Source organism: Taeniopygia guttata, chromosome 2, assembly GCF_048771995.1.
Source record: "Taeniopygia guttata chromosome 2, bTaeGut7.mat, whole genome shotgun sequence".
NCBI lineage: Eukaryota > Metazoa > Chordata > Aves > Passeriformes > Estrildidae > Taeniopygia > Taeniopygia guttata.
The window spans coordinates 14,935,653-14,957,507 of NC_133026.1; the positions used below are offsets into that span (position 1 = coordinate 14,935,653).

The 21,855-nt window shown below is 36.9% G+C and overlaps 1 protein-coding gene across 2 annotated transcripts in view; it reads right to left on the bottom strand.

The window, feature by feature from the left end:
• ZEB1 (zinc finger E-box binding homeobox 1) overlaps positions 1-21,855 on the bottom strand; it is a 120,809-nt gene that overhangs the window by 9,346 nt on the left and 89,608 nt on the right. For both annotated transcript variants that reach the window (XM_072925376.1, XM_030264393.4), the window contains exons 2-6: positions 15,849-16,049; positions 10,765-10,827; positions 8,980-9,141; positions 5,855-6,057; positions 767-872 (exon numbers count right to left, since the gene is read on the bottom strand). In XM_072925376.1, coding sequence (XP_072781477.1) covers positions 767-872; positions 5,855-5,884 — 136 coding nt within the window. In that variant the 5' untranslated portion in view covers positions 5,885-6,057; positions 8,980-9,141; positions 10,765-10,827; positions 15,849-16,049. The remainder of the gene's footprint in view (positions 1-766; positions 873-5,854; positions 6,058-8,979; positions 9,142-10,764; positions 10,828-15,848; positions 16,050-21,855) is intronic.

Below are 21,855 nucleotides of genomic sequence, written 5' to 3' on the forward strand. Positions count from 1 at the left end.
TAAAAAAGAAAAGAGAAAAGGCATATGCAACAGTTAACCAGGTTACAGAGTAACTTCACCAAACAAATATATCATAATGACCTCTCAAAGAGTCCTAGGAGAAAAAAAAATCTTATCTAGTGAATTGAACAGGAAGAGTATAGCTTTGAGCCAAGGCTCCTTTAATAACTTTGTGATGCACTAGATATAGGATGGAGCTCACATGATCATGTGTTACAGTATTTCTCTATTTGACAATTACAGATTTTATTGAACTTCATTAAAGTAGTACCACCACTAACTTATAACTTCTTATATAACATTTCTTGTAACTTATCTAATAAATTGTGTTCTGAGTCTACTTTAATATGACTAATCTCGAATTATGTCAATTACAGCCGCAGGAGGAACACACAGTTTTTATGTCCTGATTATTATCAATTAAAATTCTCTAGCAAGGCTTGTAACACACTGAATGATCTGCAAACATTGAAGAAAAAACAGAAAAGTGCAAAGGACCAGAAAGATGTCCCCATTTCTTCTGCAAGAAGTCAAGTTTTCCTTCATTGTAAAAGATTAAGTTGCAACTGTAAATCCTCTTGAGTTTTTCTACATATTTCCCACACAGAGCTGAAGGCTGCAGTCAGTGCTTGCAGTATTCCAGAGGGAAAAATATAAGGAAAACACTAGTATTTTAAACTTAGACTTACAAGACTGCTATTACATCAAAGTTATAAAAAGCAGAAATGGCAACATTTGTGCTCAATTCAATGCTTGATATATTTACCACTGTGGATTCGTAGGTGCTCCTTTAGGTGATGTTTATATTTAAAAGCTTTTCCACATTCAGTGCACTTGAATTTTCGATTCCCACTAGACTGCGTCACATGTCTCTGTAAGAAAGAAGTCTTAATTATTGTACAGGACAGCATCTTGCACAAACACTTTGTATTTTCACATTGCAACAGAGAAAATGCCATACAACAGAGAAAATGCCATACAAACCCAAAGAGAATCAACCATAATTGTAAGAGATTGAAGGCGGTATGGAAAAAGGAAACAAATCACAAATCAAGTAAAAACTGAGGCACACATTTCTTCTGAATAAATCTGATGCAGTAGAAAGAAAGAAACAAAACAAACTCAAAATATAGTTGCCCCTTCTCCTAAATTCAGGTGAAGTTTACACTGACGTGTTAGTAGGAAGTTCCAGGATGAATGCTAGTTCTACTTGTGAAAGCAAAACCATCAGGGAAAAACCCCAAGCCCAGTACCCAGAGAATATTTCATGCAGGATAGAAAAACATTAAAGTCTATAGAAACCTGTTTAAACTTTAATCGGTTGACTTGATTTTTCCATTTACATGCTTCCAGGGCTTACTGTTGGCCTTGGATCCCTCTATATAATGATGACACAGGACTGCTCAAGAGAAGGTAGCTTAGTGACAATAAAGGTACTCTTGGTCACAATTAATTTGCAAAATAAATGTGAGAAACCACACCAAAACAAATAAAAATATGGAGGGGTTTTCCAAATACACAACACCACACCTCTTCACCATTTGCACTGAAGCTCTGTGATTATTTTTGTTAGATTTTGCCTTGTGAGAGCATTTATTGTTAAATTCTAAATTGTGTTTGTCTTTATTGCTATACTAGTTTAAAAAAAAAAGCAAAAGCAAAGACAGATATGTAAATACAAGATCTGTAATTTTACCACAAACTCTATAAATCTACAAATGTGTATTTTTAAGGACAAAAATTACATGCACCTTTAAAGCTGAAATAGCTTAATTACCAACAAAAAACAGAGGAACTAGGAATTTTTCTGTTCAAACAACTTGCTTATTAGAAAAACCCAGCAGCTCCTTTTAAGTAGAGTTCACTTGGTAAAAAAGATACTCGACCACGATTGGGATGCACTGTAGATTTTTGGTAACTGGGGCAAGTGTTTTCATAAACTCATGAACAGAGCTGTTCATGGACTCTAGGGACTAACAGGCTGCTCACCACCAACAGCAGGTGTGGATCAGCTGCCTCTGGTGTGAAAGCATGGGGGGAACTCCTGCCCCTGGCTGTGGCCGGCTGTGCTTGGCAGCACTGGGAGCAGATGCTCACTGGGCGCTAGGGCTCTTCCTGAGCACAGACACGACAACTGGGGGCTGAGAACTGTGCTGGAGAAGCTGGGATGGATAAAATGCAGGATGATGACCCTGCTGTGAGACATGCCTGCAGATCTGAAGAACCTGCAGCTGAGCAGGTTGCTGGATTAAAGTCTGAACTCTCTGCTATGAGATATGCTGTCCAAATTATCAATCCTTCCTGTTCTACTCCCTGTCATCCTTTAACAGAAGACAAATTGAAATAAGATCATCTAAACTATTTCCATATACTCTAATTCAACAGTTCCCTTGGGAGAAGCATTTGGTTAAGCTGCAGATTTTACCTCTCAGCAGATACTGCTCCCACCCTGCTCAGGGTGAGCAGCTCCCTGCCTCCCCTGGGCTCTGCAGTGAGGTCTCCACTTGAATTTATCCCATTTAGCACCTGACCCTCATTCCTGGGTTTGTCAGCTGTCTTTTGCTAGTTCACATGGCTTTTCAGCTCTGCTTAGTTAAGTCCCTTGAAGATGATGTTCTAGAAGACTGTGGCTGACTCAGTGCATTTCACTTTAATGATCCAATGAGTCTAGAGGACCGTGTCAGGATTTACTTAAGCCTGCTGAGAATCAGTTATTACCATTTGTCTTGAATTATACAAGCTAACAGATATGAGAATATTTACAGTTACTGCAGGTCCTGGACTACATAAATATTCACACTAAGTATCAGTGTGTCTATTCACTGTCAGAAATGTTTCTGCTCCAGTCTTTAATCTAATGTGCTATTTCTAAGGCATGGAAGTCCCCACTCCACTTATCAAATTTTTAATGAGTTTTCCTGTTTTCCGGTCATAGCTGTAAGGTGCTTTAAGATTTCTGCTAGGTAGTGTTTCCAAATATATTTTGCCTTAGCTTCTTAGATTTGTAACTCTCTGTTCAGATTTCTTGCTGTCTCTTGTAATACTGTTCAGAATTACTTTGAAGGATCTTCTTTAAGTGTAACTGAGAAATCATAATGCTTCTCCAAAGTACCACGTGAAATACTTTCACCTTTATTTTCTCAGATTCAAATGGTTTTCCCCATCTCAGCACTGTTAAAGCCACATCAGTTTGTGCCTGTGACATGTGATATATTTCTAATACACTGTACATAACTGCTGGTTTCTCCTCATAAAAGAATTAACTGCAACATTCAAACAATATTCTTCTGCACTCCTTCAAGGACTGAAAGAAGAGACACCAGCATTAAGGTCCGTAACTAGCCACTAATACCCCCCTGCACCAAATGTTTACTGTGCTTAGGACTGAAGCCCACTCCTCTCACACCAGAGAACAAAACTAGTTAACGAGAATCCTCAAAAGTTATTTGGAAGACAGAAATTACAGGGTTTTTTTCACAGATTATTTGACTGTGGTTTGCAAGAGCTGCCATTTCTCAGCAGTGTACATGACACTGAAATTCTGAAAGACTACTTATGAGTGCTTAATAAATTGATGAGAAAAAAATTAAAACAAATATAAGAAGCACTTTTTCACACTTCAACATATCTTTTGGTGCTTCACATGTGAAGGCAGACGACACATGCAGCATCACTTCCTGCCAACTGTTAGTGGTGTAGGAGCAGCCAAGGGTGCTGTGAGGAGCAGGGGGAGGAGGGAGGAAAGAAGAAGAAGAAGAAGAAGGAGGTGCAGGATGGCTCTCAGCTCTCTGATGGAGCAGAAGTTTTGCGTATCTTCCCCTGGCTCTGAAGGAGGCCCAGGGTGCAGGTACACCTTCCACTGCCTTCACTAAGCTAGATTTTATCTTTGCATGTTGCTTCTTTGTACAGAACAATCACAAAATTGTCACATGATGGACACTACCAGCTAACGAAGTTATCCAAATCATCTATGATCAGGTGAAGTTCTGTAGGAATAAGACATGAAGTTTAAACCTGCAGCTGTTTAAGATCCACAGCCAGGAGGTCTGTACTTTACTAACAACAAAATTTTCCATTACACAAATGATGTAATCATGTATATGCAGCCAATTTTAAAGACATGACAACTTTGCAATAATAACATAAACAAACAAGTATTTCACATTTACCAATTATCTAAACTATTGCAGTTTTAATTCTGAATATGACTTGAGAGAAGAGAATGGGTGTAATACTGAGTTCCAGATACTCCACAGAAACAACATTAATCAAATTGTGCCTTCAAATGTATAAATCCATTAAAATATTTTTGTGGGAATACAAAACAGGAGTTTAAGCTCCTGTTTTTAGCAATTCTTCTGAGTGTTTACTCACTTGGTATTTTTTATTTTTTTATTCAAACTGCATGCAAGTATGGGAAAGGTTTCTATCTTCCCCAACTACTTTATTCTTATGTTTTAGGCTTGTAATTGAAAAGACTGAAAACAAATGTGGTAGCCCACAAGAAAAGCATTATATAAATAGCATTCATAGATTTTATAGCTAAAAATGTAAGATGTATGTAAGATGAAAGTAACTTTTAAAGTGCAAGCCAAGCCAAAAAGGAAGTGAAACAGAAATTAATTGCTCATGGGGAGCATATTTGAGTAAAAAAGAACTGCCACACTGGAATATGCTGGTGAGGCTATTCCAAAGCTTGTGAGACAACAAAATCCTTGCAGCAGGACGGCCAATACTCCTTGTACCGATTTAATTGACCAGTGAATGGGAACACTCATGTATAAAAATGTGTAATAAATTTTTAAGCCTATTAAATTGTTGGACTTGATGATACTTGTAGGATGGAGGTTAACTGCCAATGTGTAAAAAAGCATCTCCTTTACTCTGGACCACAGCTTGTTGCTTTGGTGCTACCAGAAATGTTGGAAGTGCCTTTACATTTACATTCAATTTTGCATTTTTCTGTTATATTTGTCTACTGTTTAATTTCTGGAGAGTATGAATCTTTCTAGTCTGTCCTTTGAAGGAAACATCTCCAAGCCTCTTCAACTTGGTGGTGGAAAATCTGTTTTTTTCTCTGGATAATTCCTGACTGTTTCAGTTGGTTCCTGAGCCTCAGAGCATCTCTGATAAGCTATGGAAGCATGTGCTGGGCATGGATGATGGGACATTGTGGGGATAAAAAAGAAAATACAAAGAGGGACAGGAGAACAGAGACTCAGGATCTTCTGTAATGATCAGATGGTTAACTCATGGAAGATATTCCAGGAACCCATGCCCTCAGGTCAGCCCATGAACCAGAGAAAACAAACTCATTATATCTTTACCTTTTCTGTTGCTTCATTTAGTACTGAAACACCATATTTTAAATGCTAATTATTTGTATATTATCTTACAGCATGAACTGCATTTAAAAACTGTACCTCACAGTTCAAGCAACACAATGGTTTGTTTCTTAAGGGCAAAAATGCTACAGTAAATTGTGAATTATTCAAACAGGACTTATGGAAAAATAAGGAAATGTTTCATTAAAGGCTTGAAATCAGATTTAAGTAATCATTTTTATGCAATGGTAGCCAGTGAACAGGAAAAAACAACAAATTACCTATAAATGTAATAAAGAACTTCTGAAAACAACCCTACTGCCTAGATGAATGCAAACTGGCAGGAAGTGAGATCTCAACCTTTGACAGCTACAGAAAAAGCCTGACTTGAGCAGCAAGCTTGAGTGAGCGCTCTGGGACTGGACCATCAGCACACAGGTGATCTGCTGTGAAGTTTACCTGCTCTGCCCACACAACAAACCACAGCGCTGCTACAGAGGACAATAACCCTTAATTCAAATGCCACTTACTGGATCTCTTCCTGATTTGTGAGATGTCATGTGGCGGTCGAGCTGCGTTCTGTAGGCGAACGTGTAACTGCACAAGGAGCAGCTGAAGTTATCTTCGTTCTTCTCATGGCGGTATTTAATGTGTTCCTTCAGAGAGGTGAAACGCTTGTACCCCCGGTCACAGTACGGGCAGGTGAGCAGTTGGGAAAACGCATCAGGTGTTCCTACACAGGAGAGACAGTGCACCAGACTTAAATAAACAGGCTCCAAACTTACTACCAGCAACAAACAGACTTTACATTTACACCTATTACTGTAAGAAAACATGCAGCTGCTGGAAGATCCATTTGTTTTAGAGAAGGATTAGTGATAATTTAGATCTTTTCCATGGGTATTACGCAAGCTCCCACACCATAGTATGGTTGCCCCAATCTGCGTTGGCGAGAGTCAGCACAATATGCTGACAGGACAAGGAGGAAGGGTTTTACACCAGAAGAGAGTAGATAGGGACTAGATGTAAAGAAGAAATTTTTCATTGTAAGGGTGGTAAAATACTTCAACAGGTTGCCTAGAGGGGTGGCAAATGTCCCATTCCTGGAAATATTCAAGACCAGCCTGGACGGGTTCTGAGCAATACAATAAAACTGAAGATGTCCCAACTCATTTCAGGGGGGTTGGACCTAGATGACCTTTAAAATTCCTGTCCAACCCAAACCATTCTTTGAGTCACAGATATGTATGTGTACTGTCGGCAGGACAGAAAGTAGAGAGATCAAATGTGTGGTCATAAATATGAGTCTAACGTGATCTGTGGAATCTATTTTGCTGGCTTTCATAAAGCTGGTTTTCTGTATTAGTACAGGGAAAAGTGAAACCAGATTGAAGCTAAATATTAATTTCACATGTCTATTTCAAGAAGTCACCATTTATAAAGTTTTAGCTCCACCCCTTCTTGCCAGCATTTTTAGCCCTCCACATAGTAACTCATTCTATCCTTGAAAAATTAATTTTTTAAAGGACTGAAAAAAAAACCTTCTTTATAAATTTTAGTGATAAAGGTATGTTCAAATAAATGTAGGGTTTGTTGTATTTGATCAAAACATCAATTTATAGGTGTGATAGCCTCCAATGACCATGCTACTCTTCCTTGCTTCAAGTTAAACAGGAAGCAAATGTTGCAAGGATGCACCTATGCACTGTGCTGAGCATGAGAAAAGTGGAAGGTCTTTACTGATTAACATTTTATGCTCTGACGCACAAGGGGAACATTTGTACACGCTGTCATTTTAAGTCTCAGAACTGTAAGAATTATTAATGCTTATTAAATGAACCAGTACTTTAGAAAGTACTTCTGAATTATTTACCTTCATGACCTCTTCCAGCAGTTATCACCACAGATTGGTAATATGTTCTATGAAGTACCAATTTATTCTGTTTGTGTGGAATTTACTAACTTGATTTTTACTGAATGTGCTACTGATCTTGCAACAGTGAAAAGCAATCAGACCAATTTTCCTTATTACTAAAAATCACCACTTTTTCTGTCATATAGGTTCTTTTACACTTATAATAGTAACAATCAAAATAACCCCTACTCACAGGGATTTTTTTGTTGTACTATCCATTTCTGCTTTTCCTGGTTTAGCTGAGTTGTCCAAAAACAAAACCATCCCCACATGTGTAGACCAAGTATGCTTCCTTTCAATTCTCTTTTTACCATCTATAATTCAACTCATCTGACATAAAGAATACTCCATTTCAGCACAAATACAACTCAGTGGAAATGTCAGAAGCACGTTAACTTTATTTTCATTGGAGGAAATGGAGAAATGAAAACAGTTTCCCAAAATTACAAAAAAAATCTGATTCTGTCACTTCTCTTGTCTACTTTCCCAGTTTGGAAGCATGCATATTTACCAAATGTCACTATATTTTTGGCATTTTCAGTTCCAAAATGATTAAAACACTAAACACTATTATTCAGCATTGTGATTTTCACAATACTTCTCAGTGAAGTTACTGGGATAGGTGCAATTTAAATGATTTATACAAATGTTTATTTTTAATGCTTACATGGAAATCATAGGACAAGTCAGTAAAACCAACTTGACAATATGTGCCACTGCAACCACATATTGAAATCTTAAATTAATGAATGCACTTTTAAAAGTAAAATCTGTAATAGCATAAAATCTCTGGAAGAGCAGAACAAAAAAATTATCTTTACTTCTTTCATTGCTCTCCCTCAGATTCCATTATAGTACTACAGCTACAACGACATCTCTCTGTTCAGTTAAATTCATTTCTTAAAACAAGTAGAATATAACTCCTGATGTAGGCTGTTCTTTTTTCTTGAAAAATCATAAATACTCCAACTGACACAAACTATCTAAGCTGAACACTTGAGAAAACACACAGAATGCAAAACCAATCTCAACAGCATTTATCTTCAAATATTTCATGATGAAGAAATGAATAAAGTGTAACCTCTCATCTCACTCAGAACACCTTAAGCATGAAGCTTCTTCAGAGAGAAAAGAATTATATCTACTTAAAAATAACAACAGGTCATTATTTTTTTCACATAAACATTTTTGTTGAAGAATGTTTTCCTTTTTTCTCTGCTGCTGCACTTTCAGGCAAAAAACCTCAAAAGCCTGTCTACTTCAATAAAGTAATAAAACCTTAATAGATAGGCTACCCAATAAAAGAAATTCTATCTAATAGGTCCTTTTGGGAGCTTTGTTTAAAAATATAAAAAGTGAAAGAAACATGTTATAACTCTCCTTAAGTTATTCTTATACAAAATGGTACTGTTTTGTTTTACTTCTATTATATTTAATGAATGCTTATTCCATTCTTTCATATAAGGAAGTTGAATGGATTTATGAAAGCATGAACTTTTCAATGACTAGGTTATCATTTAGGTACTCATACAAGTGAATCCCAGTGCATGTCTTGTTTACAAAGACAATAGGCAATGTTTTTTGCATGATGATCCTATCCTCTTATAATTCTTTTACTAAGGTTTTTTTCCTCTGTAGTTACGTGCATATGCCCTGCTGTCTTCTTAAGCACAGCAGAAGTTTTGGGTGAAGTAGTGAGTACAAATGATTTCATAAGAAGTGAACTGATGACATATGTACCATTTTCATCCTGACCACTAGCTTCTGGCGTGCCTTGTCTCTGGTCCTCTTCAGGTGCTTCAGGGTAGATAACAGCTGTATCTTCTTGTTTAAGGAATTCTTCAACATTAGGGTCATGGTTTTGCTCATTTTCTGCATCAGAATCACATTCATCTTCTTTTACTAAGTGTAAAAAAAAAAGACATAAGATACAAAATTAAGTTTAAAAATAACATAAACAAGATTCAGTAATTCACACTGCAAAACCTCCCTTTAGCCAAGAATTTAAAAACTCTTGACAGATACTAGCATAGGTCAAGTCCTTTAAGATGCCAGATTATGCCATGTTTTGGAGGGCCTGGTAGCATAATGATAATTACAAACTTGACAAAACACAGTTTGCCTAACTCAGTGCATTTTTATCATTTCAGATTTAGCTGTTCTTCTCAATTTCCCTAAAAATATTAAATGTAACATTAATTATGATTTAGGCCTTGTAGCTGGAAGGCCTGTTTACCATCTTGGCTCCTGTGTTTGCAAAAGTACATTTTTTACCTTCAAGACACATTTTTTAATGTTATTTATAGCTGTTCATTAGTACAAACTCAGAAGATATTTAAATTCAGTATAAATCTGGACAGATAAATGCAGCACACTTGAACTCTGACTGGCTTGTTCTGTGGTGTTGGAAATGGCTACCAAAAAGGCTGCAGATCTAGTTAACAACCTTCAACACTTTCCAATTAAAAACCGAAGAGAAAAAGACAATGAACAATTGCATTGCAAAATTAGCAAATAATAAATTAAATATTTTATTTAATGCTTGTATGATAAATATTTGATCCCAAGTATTTGCCTAAATACATTGTTCATAGAGTTCATTTTTACCATGGTGGAACATTCTGTGAAAACTCTGCCTGCAGCACCCTAAATCATTACAGATGTTCTCCACTATTAATGTGAGGTATATTTTTAATAGGAAAGAGAAGTTTTATGATTCATTTCTCAGTGTGAAGTCACATACTCAATTTAAAATTTGACACAATCTTTTTATGACACAAGGCAGTCTCTTACATGTAGACTGTAATGCAATGAATAATGCAACTCTCCATATTTATGTAGCAAGAACTGACTTCAGAGGAACTGAAAAGAATGTGTGAAACTAGAGTTTAAAACATATCAATGTGTTTAGATGTGGGTTTGCTTTTAAATAAGACTTACTCTCATACTATCTACCTATTGAGTAAGGGCATCAAATAAATGCTCCATGAACTTTCAAGAAGTTGGATGGGATATATAGTAATCTTCTGTCAAGCAGAGAAATGGAAAAAATATCAAACCGTTCGTTTGAGTCTGAAACTGAAGTACACATTTTATTTTGCCTTCTGTGTAATCAGTCCAAACAGAGGAGTGGATAATAAAATACACTATTAGCTTAAGTCTATTTTTGTATATTTCTTCATAGTTTAAAACACCACCTGTTGACACCTACATGTAAGATCATTGCTATTCCTTGTTCTGCCCTTTGGAGATGTGGTGCTGCTGGAGCTGTATGGTCATTCCGTGGGAGGGAGGGCTGCTCTGTGCCACTGGTCACCTACACCTCCAGACCACAGGACAACAAAAGATACCCAGACTTTTTTCCTCAGCTAAAACAGTGTCTACAGTTTAAGACTTTTAGCGTGGAAAATCAAAGCACTTTTATAAACAGAGGTGGGAGAATTCCAAAGCTTTCAGAATGGTATTCACCTAACCAAAATTCAATAGCACTTTTTGAATAAGGGACTCAGATTAACAAAGAAATACCTGTACATCCAATTTCATCTGTCTGAGCTTCAGGCCCCAGGATTTCCTTTCTTTCTTTTCCAGCTGAAATAGCATATTTCACAAAAATAATGAATATTTAAAGAAAACCCCACAAAACAACAACAAAAGCCACATGCACACCAACAACTAAATATACTTGAGTTATTTCTTCATCAGTGCCTTCCATTTCTGTATTGTTTAGAAGTGCATTTAAACACAATGTTCTTTCAAAAATATGGATGGCACATTATTTCAGCAGTGTGTGATCAGTTGAACTACAAAGGTATTTCATACTTAAGGAAACCAAACCTAAAAAGGAAGCAATACTAAACACTGGCCATTATGTGAAGAGAGGTAAAGACATGGACAATGTGTTTCACCAGCAAATAGAGAGTCAGCTACTTAAGTGATCCCGTCTACAAATACACTGGAATCTGATACACTGGAATATTATTTCCAGAAATCAGAGCATCATAAACCAAATGCAGTTATGTTATTTTCTCCAATTAGCGGTTTTCAGAAATGATTGATAATTTGCTGGTAATGTCTGCAAACAGAAACCTAATGTGTTCTCTTTCTTGCAAATCATCTGAAAACCACTTAAGGCTGTGATTGCCTTAAAAATTAAACAAAAAAAAAAAAAGTATTTTAAACACGTGCTCCCCCTTCAGAACAACTGCGCACTGCAGATACACTTCACATATCGATTCCAATACTCGCTATAAGTCTGCAGAACCAACGCTGCAGAGCCAACTGCTGCCCCAGCTCTGCCAGCTCTGCTGAGCTGCAGCCCTCAAGGATGCAGCATGGAGGTTTTAACTCACTACAGGTTGCTGGTGCAAATCAATAAATGGCCAAGCTGCTCATTGGTTAGCCTGGACTGGGAAGCTCCCACAGGAAAAGCCAGTGTTGACATTTCTGTCAGCACCTGGCTCATGGCAGGAGTACATAGGAGAGCTACATTGCTTGGTTTGCTCTTTATCAGCACTATGCTATGCCAATAGATGCGAAACTGAAGTGTTATTTCATAGTTTCATTATGGAAACTTTAGATGCTACAGATCTACACTCTAGAAAAAGCCTTCCAGGTGATGCAGAAGGTTAGAGCACACAGCTGCTCTGACCTGAAATGACAACTGTTACAGTCCTACTTCTATTTACCTTACTTCAATGCAGGAAAAAAAATCCTTTAGGTTGGCAAGTCAAAAGCCCAGAACATCCCAGCTTTTTAATTTCTCCTTTATGGAAGGAAGATGATAAATCCTAGGAGAACTTTTAAGTTCGAGCTTCCTCAAAGGAGAAGCTTCTTAATTCTGCCTACTTTGACCAAAGCCCACAGACTCAAGGTATCTGCAAAATAGTTGCAATTCAAACACATTTCTTATTTTAAACGAGAAATGTGTGTAAAAGGAAACTGCAACTCTTAAATCTTACCTTAATTTCAACTGACATCTAAAAAACCCCCTCACATTTTGGCTCATGGTAACAGACTTGGTTCAGAGTTTGTAAGATGGATGACTGGATGCAAAGCAAATTTAAACCCAAAATTTAATTTCTTAAAATCAAACACAATACACAAATACAAACCCACTGTTTTCCTTTAAGGAGAGTTTTTGACAGTTGTGATTTTTCTCCATTATAAATTAGGATCTACATGACAGGGGGACTATCAATCAGTAAGTTATTATTCTGGAAATTTAAATTACAGGGTCTCCAGTAAATTCCACTGGCTTCAGTACAAATAAAAGTTGTGCTTCCCAAGAGAATGTCAAGGATTTATGGAATTATAGATTAATCTAGTGAAGTTAAACTCCCTTTCAATTCTAGTAATCCTAACCTCTGTTTGGTACTGTCTCTTCCCAATAGTTAAAAGTAGGGTATAAGACAGACAGAAACCTTTTTCCACAGGGAAATGCTGTAGGAATAATTAATAATTTGAAAAATATTAAGTAGATATACATCTTTATAGCTATGTATGGTACACAAATAAACAACATTGCAGTTGTGCCCTCAGAAGCCCAGTTATCACACAGCTGGGAAACAACAGAATGGGATGGGAAGTGGGATGTGATGATGGGGGAACAGACCTTTAGACATTGTTCCACCAAGCAGAAGTCACAGCTCTGAGTTCCAGAGGAAATTCAAGCTACCTGCTAAATGACAGCTTAAATAGAGGTCTCCACAAATAGCATCTAGGTCATGAATATCCATCCTGGTACTGCAGCTGGACATACCAGATAGCTGTAAAACAAGTTCTTGGGCTTCTCCATCTCATCACTGCTTATGAGCTACTGCTAAGAGACACAGTGGCACTTCCCAGGGTTAAATACTGATGATTTTCAGATGACAGGGAACAGTGCTAACTAGCAGCAAACATGCCTGACAACGACTGACATTGGCTGACAGTAAAGATCTCTGCATGGCTAAGATAGCTGATCAAATTGAAACCACTAGCAAAGTGGAAATTTTGGCTGTAGGCGGAAAGACAAACTTCACTGAAATTTCCACTGCAGTCTTTATCTGCAGAGAAGGAAATAAATTCCAAATCCTATCAAGAGAGCTTCTAATTCAAATTCTTCAGAGCTAATTTTCTGATATTCATGTAGCAAGCACTGTTTACGGCTCGCAGTATTGACTGGTTGTTTGCTTTTTAATCAAAAACATGCCACACACAACCCACCAAATGCTAGCACACACTTTTGAGCATACAGGCTCAACCTAAAATTTGATGACTTAAAGGAATTTTTGAATTCCAGAAAGTACATAAACATAAAACATATTTATATTTTTTTCAAAGATATCTTAGTTCCAGTCCTGAGACCTCCAGGTTTGCCAAATTCTTATAGTACATAATAATGCTCCTTTAAGAGCATTAATACAGTAAGTTTAACTCCTGCTTTTTTTTCTTTTCTTTTAATTGTAGCATAGATTTTACTTCTACTAAAGCAAAGAAAAATAATATTAGAGAATCATTGCACACATGAATGCTGGCACACTGTCAACAACATGTACAGGATACATGTGGTTCACTTTTTTAAACCCATAGGACTGTTTCAGTTAAACCTCTTGAGAAACACACCTTATATTTAAAACACCTGTTCCTAGGGTCTTTTAGAAATTCAGTTAGAATGACTGGAAACGGAAGGAAACTAATCTGACACAGAAATGTTATGTGTGTTGTTTCTATTCTTGGCAATTCGTGAACAGAATAAATATGCAAAAAACTCATTCTGTCAAGTTCAGCTAAACCCAGAACTACTACTACTTTACTGATGAAACACAACTTACTGAAACTGCTGTAGAGTATATTTTCCTAAAGATAATCACCAGTCTTGAAGATAATTGCACACCATCTACCCCAGTACATTTCCCCGTATGCAAGAGCTCATGTATTCAGTACCTCTCTCTTCATATTTCTAACATGCAACCAAGACTGATGATGTGATTTTCCTTCTAGGTAAGCTATCAAAAGAGTAAACAGTATTCTACCCTAGCAAATCAAAGCTCCATAAAACCTAATAATGTAGCCTCACTTTTCTCATATAGCCATTGCCAGAAATTTCAACTATTTATTAAAAAAAAACCTATTATCAAATTAAAAAACCCTTCCAGACTGCTATAAAAGAGGCTTCAGAATACATAATTTTTACAGAGCAAATCCGTGTTTGTTGAGCAATTGATTTGTTTGTATGGCAATTGATTAATCTTTTGTCTTGTACCAATGAAATTCTGTCTTCATTAGCAAACTCCAAAGCAAAGAAACACTGCTTACATTGCAAATCTTCAAACACAGAATTTAAAATTAAAGAGAATTTAAAATTCTAGCAAAAAAAATTTTAAGGTTAAAAATGGTTAAAAATTTGACATAAGGAGTCAAAAAAGATGCCATCATATGTCTAGAACCCTGAAACCCTCAGAAAGTTGCCCGAGATGCTGTGTGATGGGTACATCTCAAGAAAACATCCAGTTCAAGAGGTGTTGATCCTAAATGTCTGGGAGCCAGTGCTCTTCTTCCTTCCCCTTTTCAGATTTCCTACACCTGTGCTTGAAGAGTTCAAACCTACCCAGAACCTTTAATGTAACCATAATCTCTGAAGCCTGCAGGAGAGCAAAGATATTACAGGAGAACTAAGAAAATTACCTACCTAATAATTTAGCTCCAAAATACTCATTTCCCAGCACAGCATACCTTGGCAGTAGCAGCTATGCAAAAACAGGTTGAGCTGATGCTATTCTTTGGACTCTCAGCTGCTCTTTCTCAGCTGGACTGCAGTTAGGGGCCATATGACTGCTTTCCTTTTATTCAGATGTGAGATCATGCACCATGTATTAAACCACCAGTGTTAAAAGGTGGATGCTAGGAATTGTGGCTTGAGTTCAGATATGCTGAAAAACATTCTGTATCTTTCAGGGCATTAAGGCCAAATTCCACAGTAAATTCCACTAATTTATGCATTTATCCCAATTTGGCTCAAAAGTAAGCATGCTGTGTGATATTATGAAACTCAGTATCTGATTCCACAGTAAAAAAAGACCCATTTCCTGTCTGCTTAAAATTTTCAGCCTCTAAACCTGCTCATAATATGTGTAACACTTACCTCCTTCCAGTGTTTTCAAAATAACTATTCATTATCACTTACATAGCCAATTCTAAAACTAATATCTAAAAATTACTTTTTCTGCCTGTATTTTACAAAGAAAAAGAGAGAAATTAACATCTGATTGGTTTTTTCCATGTTTTTTGTTTACTGCTTACTCCCCAAGCTGAGCCAATCCTTACAAGGAGCTCTGGCAGAGACCTGCCAGGCAAAGACTTGAAAAAGCCAAGATCAAGTAACTAGTCTTTAATCAGCCTTTGGAAAGCTGCATCTTCCATGAGTCTGGAAGCTCCTGTTAAACAATGCCAACAGAATTGTTGAAATAGTAAATGAAGAACATGAAGTATGGTATAATAAGTATAAAACCTATTTTTTGATTGTTAATCTCACATGTTATTTCAGTAATAAAGGGACCAAAAAAAGTTCTATTGAATCTTCATTTTAGAAAACTTTCTTCATGTAGTATCATCAGTAGAAATGAACATACCTTCATCTTCCCAACAACTGTTCGTACTCCCTTCTCTTTCACTGTTTTCTGGTAATACTGTATGGTCTGTTGGCAAGTCATCTTCTGGCACGCTAGCATCACAGTCTGCTGCATCCGTTACACTTTCCTCTTCCACTATATGCAATTTATCTTCATCATCTGAGTCGGAGTTTGCTTCTACCACATTGTTATAATTGGTGACTGTGGAGAGACAAAAACAAAATACTGATCAACATACTCTTGACTGACAGCATGGGGTCACATCATTATTGCTTCTTGCCCCATGGGGATGGCACTGCCTTGTGCAGCTTGGCCATAATGCTGGCACACGAGGAGCACCTGACAGCTCCTGGGCTCCCACCACCTCTCACTGTGCACACCCACCATAAGGCTGCACAAGAGAAGGCAGCAGGCAACTCCACAGCTGGAGCCACGGTGGAGCAACAGAATTCCAACTGGATCACTCCAGTGTGGATGCCAGCATTGCTGTATGTCTCATTTGTGATTATTGTGGCACTGAAAACCCCAGGCACCCTTCAGAGAAGGCAGCTCAGCTGCTCTCAGGGTCCCACGTAGCCAGCCCTTTCCTGCAGGCACACGCTGTGTGCTCCCACTGCCTCCTCCTGTAACCAATGGCACCCAAAGCTCTGGCTCTGGGAATCACGGGGAAACAAGCAGGAAGAATTCAGAATGGCTTAAGTGCTCCTGATCCAAGCTGAAATGCTCTTGTAGTTACACCCATTAAAGATTCAGCAGGATGAATGTGAAAGGAAAAATCACAGAGATCACTTAGATAGGGAATCTCATGTAACATTTGCCCAGTTACCATGAAAAGGTAAAGCAACTACTTTCTTAGAAAGTCTAAAGAAGTCTAAGAAAGTCTAAAGAAGTCTAAGAAAGTCTAAAAAAGTCTATTTTCTTAGCCTGGAGAAAATATTGCAAGAGTCTTTGGACAAAGGATTACATGACAATATATATGCTTCTGTCACATGGGAGCAGATTATTATTAAAATAGTCTTCATTTGTAGGCAAAAAAGCTCAGTTACAGTCACTACAACTTAAAATGTAAGGAACTGCACGTAAACTGTATTAAGGAAAAATTACTTTCACCATCTGTTTAAATGTCTTGTTACTCACACTGAAGTTAAACTATGAAACAGATCTACATTAGTATTATTTCTTCAATGCCAGGTTTGAGCTTCTCATTGAAATGCTTCAAAATACGGTCTAAGAAAGGGAATAAACTTATAGATGGATAAACCAACAAGATTTGGCTGCAGCACTCCTTCAATGGTTATCAGAATTACACCTGGGAGGCACATAATCACAGTATGTTATGATAGCTGCATCCTATCACTGTTAGTTCACAAGAAGCCAGACTGATTCTTTAATGTGAAATACTGCCTGTTAAAGTGGATAAATAGCAAACCAGACTCCTGCTCTTCTGAAGTTAGCTTTTTTTTTTTTTAAGTAGATATTTTAGTCACTTAAAAATGCATGTAACCAGGAAAAGAGAGTAACATTATGAACAGGTAGGCTACTCTCTCATTTCCTTCCAGTTCAGGAGAAAAATGTCTCATCTAAAACATGCATGAAAATGACAAAAGAGCCTTTTCAACTTAAAACAATCATTCAATGTTTCCATATTTTACATAGTGATATTTGAAAAATGTAGTGACTCCCCACTACTCATGGTATTGACATCTTCTAAAACAGCAAATTTAGGCAAATGACTTACAAACTAGTATCTGGTCCATTTCAATTGATAAATTGATATTCACTTAATATAGTGTAACTGATTTTACAAAGTAAAATAGCACTACTGTGATGCCATAATACTGTGTACTATAGAAGACATATAAATATAGGAGATGAATTCCCTCACCAAAGCAGACAAGATATATGAATTTATTCTCCTGAGAAATGATAAATGCAACTCTAAAAAAGTGTGAGAACAAACATTAAACAAGAGGATGTGGAAAATAATTTTAGCATTTTCTTTTGATTGGGTTTTACTCTTAGGCTTAGATGCAGAGTATTATTAATATAAAATAGCAACATATTTACATTTGCCACACAGAAAAGAGATCATTAAGAGGGGGGATCAAAATTTATAGAGATAAGTTCAGATGTAGATAATGAATACTTTATTTTTTAAAAATAAATTTCCTGTTTAGTTTGGGAAATTATGTGGCATTCCTTATATTAAACTTAGAGGGGTTTTATGGAAAACAAAACCATGATCAAACAGTTTGTCTTCAAGAATTAGACTAATGGAGAAAAAATGTTTCTTCTTTCTTCATCAAATACATTACAGATATAATATATTCATTATGGTTCTCTTCACCTTGAAACATTTCCATACATCCTCACTGTACTCAAGTGCCAGCTCCGCAGAAGTTAAACCTCCTCCTTATAAAAAGCAAGGAACAACTGGTCTTCAGGATCTTTGTTTCTTCCATTAAAAATCAGTTGTCAAAAAGGCAAGACAATAAAGCAAACCAGAAATTTGGCTCTAACATTTTTTTTCTTTCCTCTCCACAAAATGCTTTGGGGAAAATAAATCTACCAAAGCTGCATCTAAAAGGTCTCAGCACATTTGGGGTGGCCAGGCAACCCACAACACAACACAGCAGAAAGTCAAGCACTTAAAATGACAGAACCACTCATATACCTTGTACATAATTTTAACTAAATTATTACATGCTGCTTTCCTTCTGCAAGATCCTTGCCTAGTGCAGTGACAGCAAATACAAAGGGAATGCTCAGTTTTATGGAGTGAACTGAGTATTTGCAGCCTTCTGCCTCATTTGTTTAGATTGCAAAGTGATTGCTCATACTTCTTATTCGCTTTGGCCAGCAGTGTTCCCAAAGCTTCCCTTACAGGATGTTAGCCAGAATGGGATTCCATATTATATATTATAATGTATGGCATATGCTTATATGCAATATATTGTAACTATTTATTGTACAATTATATGATTATATATTTTATATTCTATATAATTTCCTTACATGGTATTCAGCAGAAATGCTTCAAAACATACAATTAACTGAACTGCAGAAGGGTGATGCTATCTCCATTTTGCAGATTAGAATCTGGTTGCTTAAAACCCAGAAAAGTCTTCTGGCAATCCTGGCATTGCCACGTCAGTGCAGGGCACTTCAGGCTGCACTTTTCAGAGGACTTTGCATTCATACAGTGTTTCACACTTCAAAGCACACTTGTGTTCATTCCAAATGCAGCTGTGCCCAAAGCCCAGGTACCTTGGCCCGTGTGCCACAGCAACCAGAAACATAGAGACCACTTCCAAATAAGTGACCTTCCAGAATCACATAAAACCTCTTTCAAAATGAGAAAGTAAAATCTAGTCTTTCTGTGGAGCTTTCAAATGCCCTGGAGAGAATGCTTTTGATTCCTACAGCCTTCTACTTAAATTACTATGCTTTCCAGCAATTAAGGCAAGGATTCTGGAGGCAACAGCTTCCTTTAATAAACACCCCTCATTTGCTCTCTGGGCAGCATTCCTCCTGTGAAAAAATTATGTGATCCCATAATTAAAGATCTTATCGTTATTCATACACGCAAGAGACAAAACAGTTTCAACAATCTTCATTTCAACATTTTCCAGCTTTTTTTGAATGCACAGCTTTCAAAGTTAAGTGTTTGATTTCAAAGAATGTATTACCATTCTTTAATGGAAACGGTGATTAAACGATGGTTAAAAAAACAATCAGACCCTGTAATCTACTGTATTTTTAGCTAATTAAAATTAAAATAAATATCCCATTACATGATATCATACTGATACCTTCGCTGCAAATCTTAGCTTTAGCAATGCAGATTTGCTCCTGGTGCCCCACGAAATGAATGGGTAGTAGTAGGAAGCTGCTGCCTCCATTTGCTCAGACAAGTTTTGGCTCCATGTTTCATAGAAACTACGGCATCTGGCATTCAATTCCAGGGGTAATCATCCTCCCCCTCGCCTTTCTTCAGTTCAGTCCTAGAGCCAAATTTGGGCCTTCCCTATCTGTACAAAATTTTGTGTGTTTTCTCCTCTTGTCCTTGATGTTTCCTCAGAACAGTTGCCACTGAAAGAAGAGGACAACAAGCTCACAAGCTTTGTTCAATGCCTGGCGCCACAGTAGCTGCTGAAGTTGGGAGGAATAAATTTCATTAAACCTTTTTGGATAAAGATTGAAGTATATTCAATACAAAAGCAATACATAGAGACAACTGTTTACAATCTCTGAAAGAAATTAAATTGACTATACATAAATGATGACTTCAAGGGGCTTCTAATTTGGCAAAATATTCCATGCAGAAAATAAAACACACATAAAACCTTGCCTGGAACAGTTATGGCTTCCCAGTGAAGGAGCTCACAAGTGTTTCAGACTTCAGTACTATTTACTTTTAGCTAATGTCATTTAAAAGTAGTGACTAGCTAAATAAAATAATTCAGCCTGGATCACAGAAATCTGGCACCAACAGCAGTCAGTGTCTCCAGGATGAGACATTGCTCTGAGAAAAGCAAGGACAATTAGAGAGGTTACGTCACCCTCGGCCACCACAGCTCCAGGGACAGCCATCAGCCGCAGGGGACAAGCAGCAGACCACTGAGGGGTGTCTTATCAAGATAACTGTAAAAGCTACAGATCATGAACCATGGCTGTAATCAACTGAAGACAGGTCACCAGACAAGCAGGTATGATGCATGACACACACATGGGTCTATTCTGTTCCATGTACAGGATGACACCTTAGCAAAATCTTACATTAATAAAGTTTAATTATTAATTTCAGCTTTACTTTCACAGATCAATAGAAAGCCTCAACAAATAAATTAAAAATTACACTAAAGACTAAATATTTAGTCAATAAAACCAATTTTTATATCATTACTATATATAAGATCTCAAATAATTATGAAATAGTAATTAAAAATACATTTTATGAAACATAATTACTTTTTCTCCTCTTGATCACTTTCTTGATACAGTATCTTGGTCCTTAAAGAACAAATGACTAGCTGTAGTTATAACTTTCCTTGCTCTAAGAAGAAGTGATTGCAAAATGAACTGCAGAAAATGAGCTTCACTTTCTGGATTTTTATAGTCCTAAATGCAAAACAGATATATGACATTGCACAATTCTAATTAAGAAAGAAAGGTGCTCAGATAGAAGTAGTGACTAAAGAGCTAACATGGAGATATATATTATTTTGCTGGTTGAATACAGGTGGGAAACTATGATGCATATGTCCAATCAAATCAAACATGATATTTAAAAGGAAAAAAATTACTAATTGCTGATTCAAAACCAGTAAATCCAGGAAATTCGAGGTGAGCACCAAGATTGTGGTGATGAAAGACTACAGTATTCATTGTTTCCATAACATAATGGGTGAGTACCCAGAAATACAATTATTATTATTGCCACCTGAGTGGCAATAGAAAGAAAGCTTCTTAAAAAGCTGTCACCAGTTACCTGCTCACCACTCCCTCATCCAGACCTGCCCTCAGAATCGTTAGATGACATGAAAGATTACATTCCCAACACAAGGAATGCCACAATCAAGTTGATGTTATTCAACAAAACATATGTGGTGGAATATGCATCAGAATGATTTGAGATCAGGTGGCAAGAGGAGAGAATTACATTTAAAAGAGGTCAGAATTCCACAGAACTAAGGCAGAATGCCTGACATGTAATACTGGAATCTGGAAGGCTGCTTTGAACCTGCTAGAACCTTTTGTTCATTACTTGACAATGGTCACTGTCTTTTATGTAGGATATGGTGTAGCATTCTTACTAGCTGTCTGCTGTACACCTCTCTCTACTTAATCCAAAAATCCTACCTACTTCCACTGAACAAAAAAAACCCCAACTTTTAGGAATTTGTGAGTTAACAAAAAAACCATTGATTTTTTTAAGATGTTGAACACGTAACCAACACATCTGAGTTGTGTGAGCTCAGCATCTCAACACTGAACTGGCAGGGGA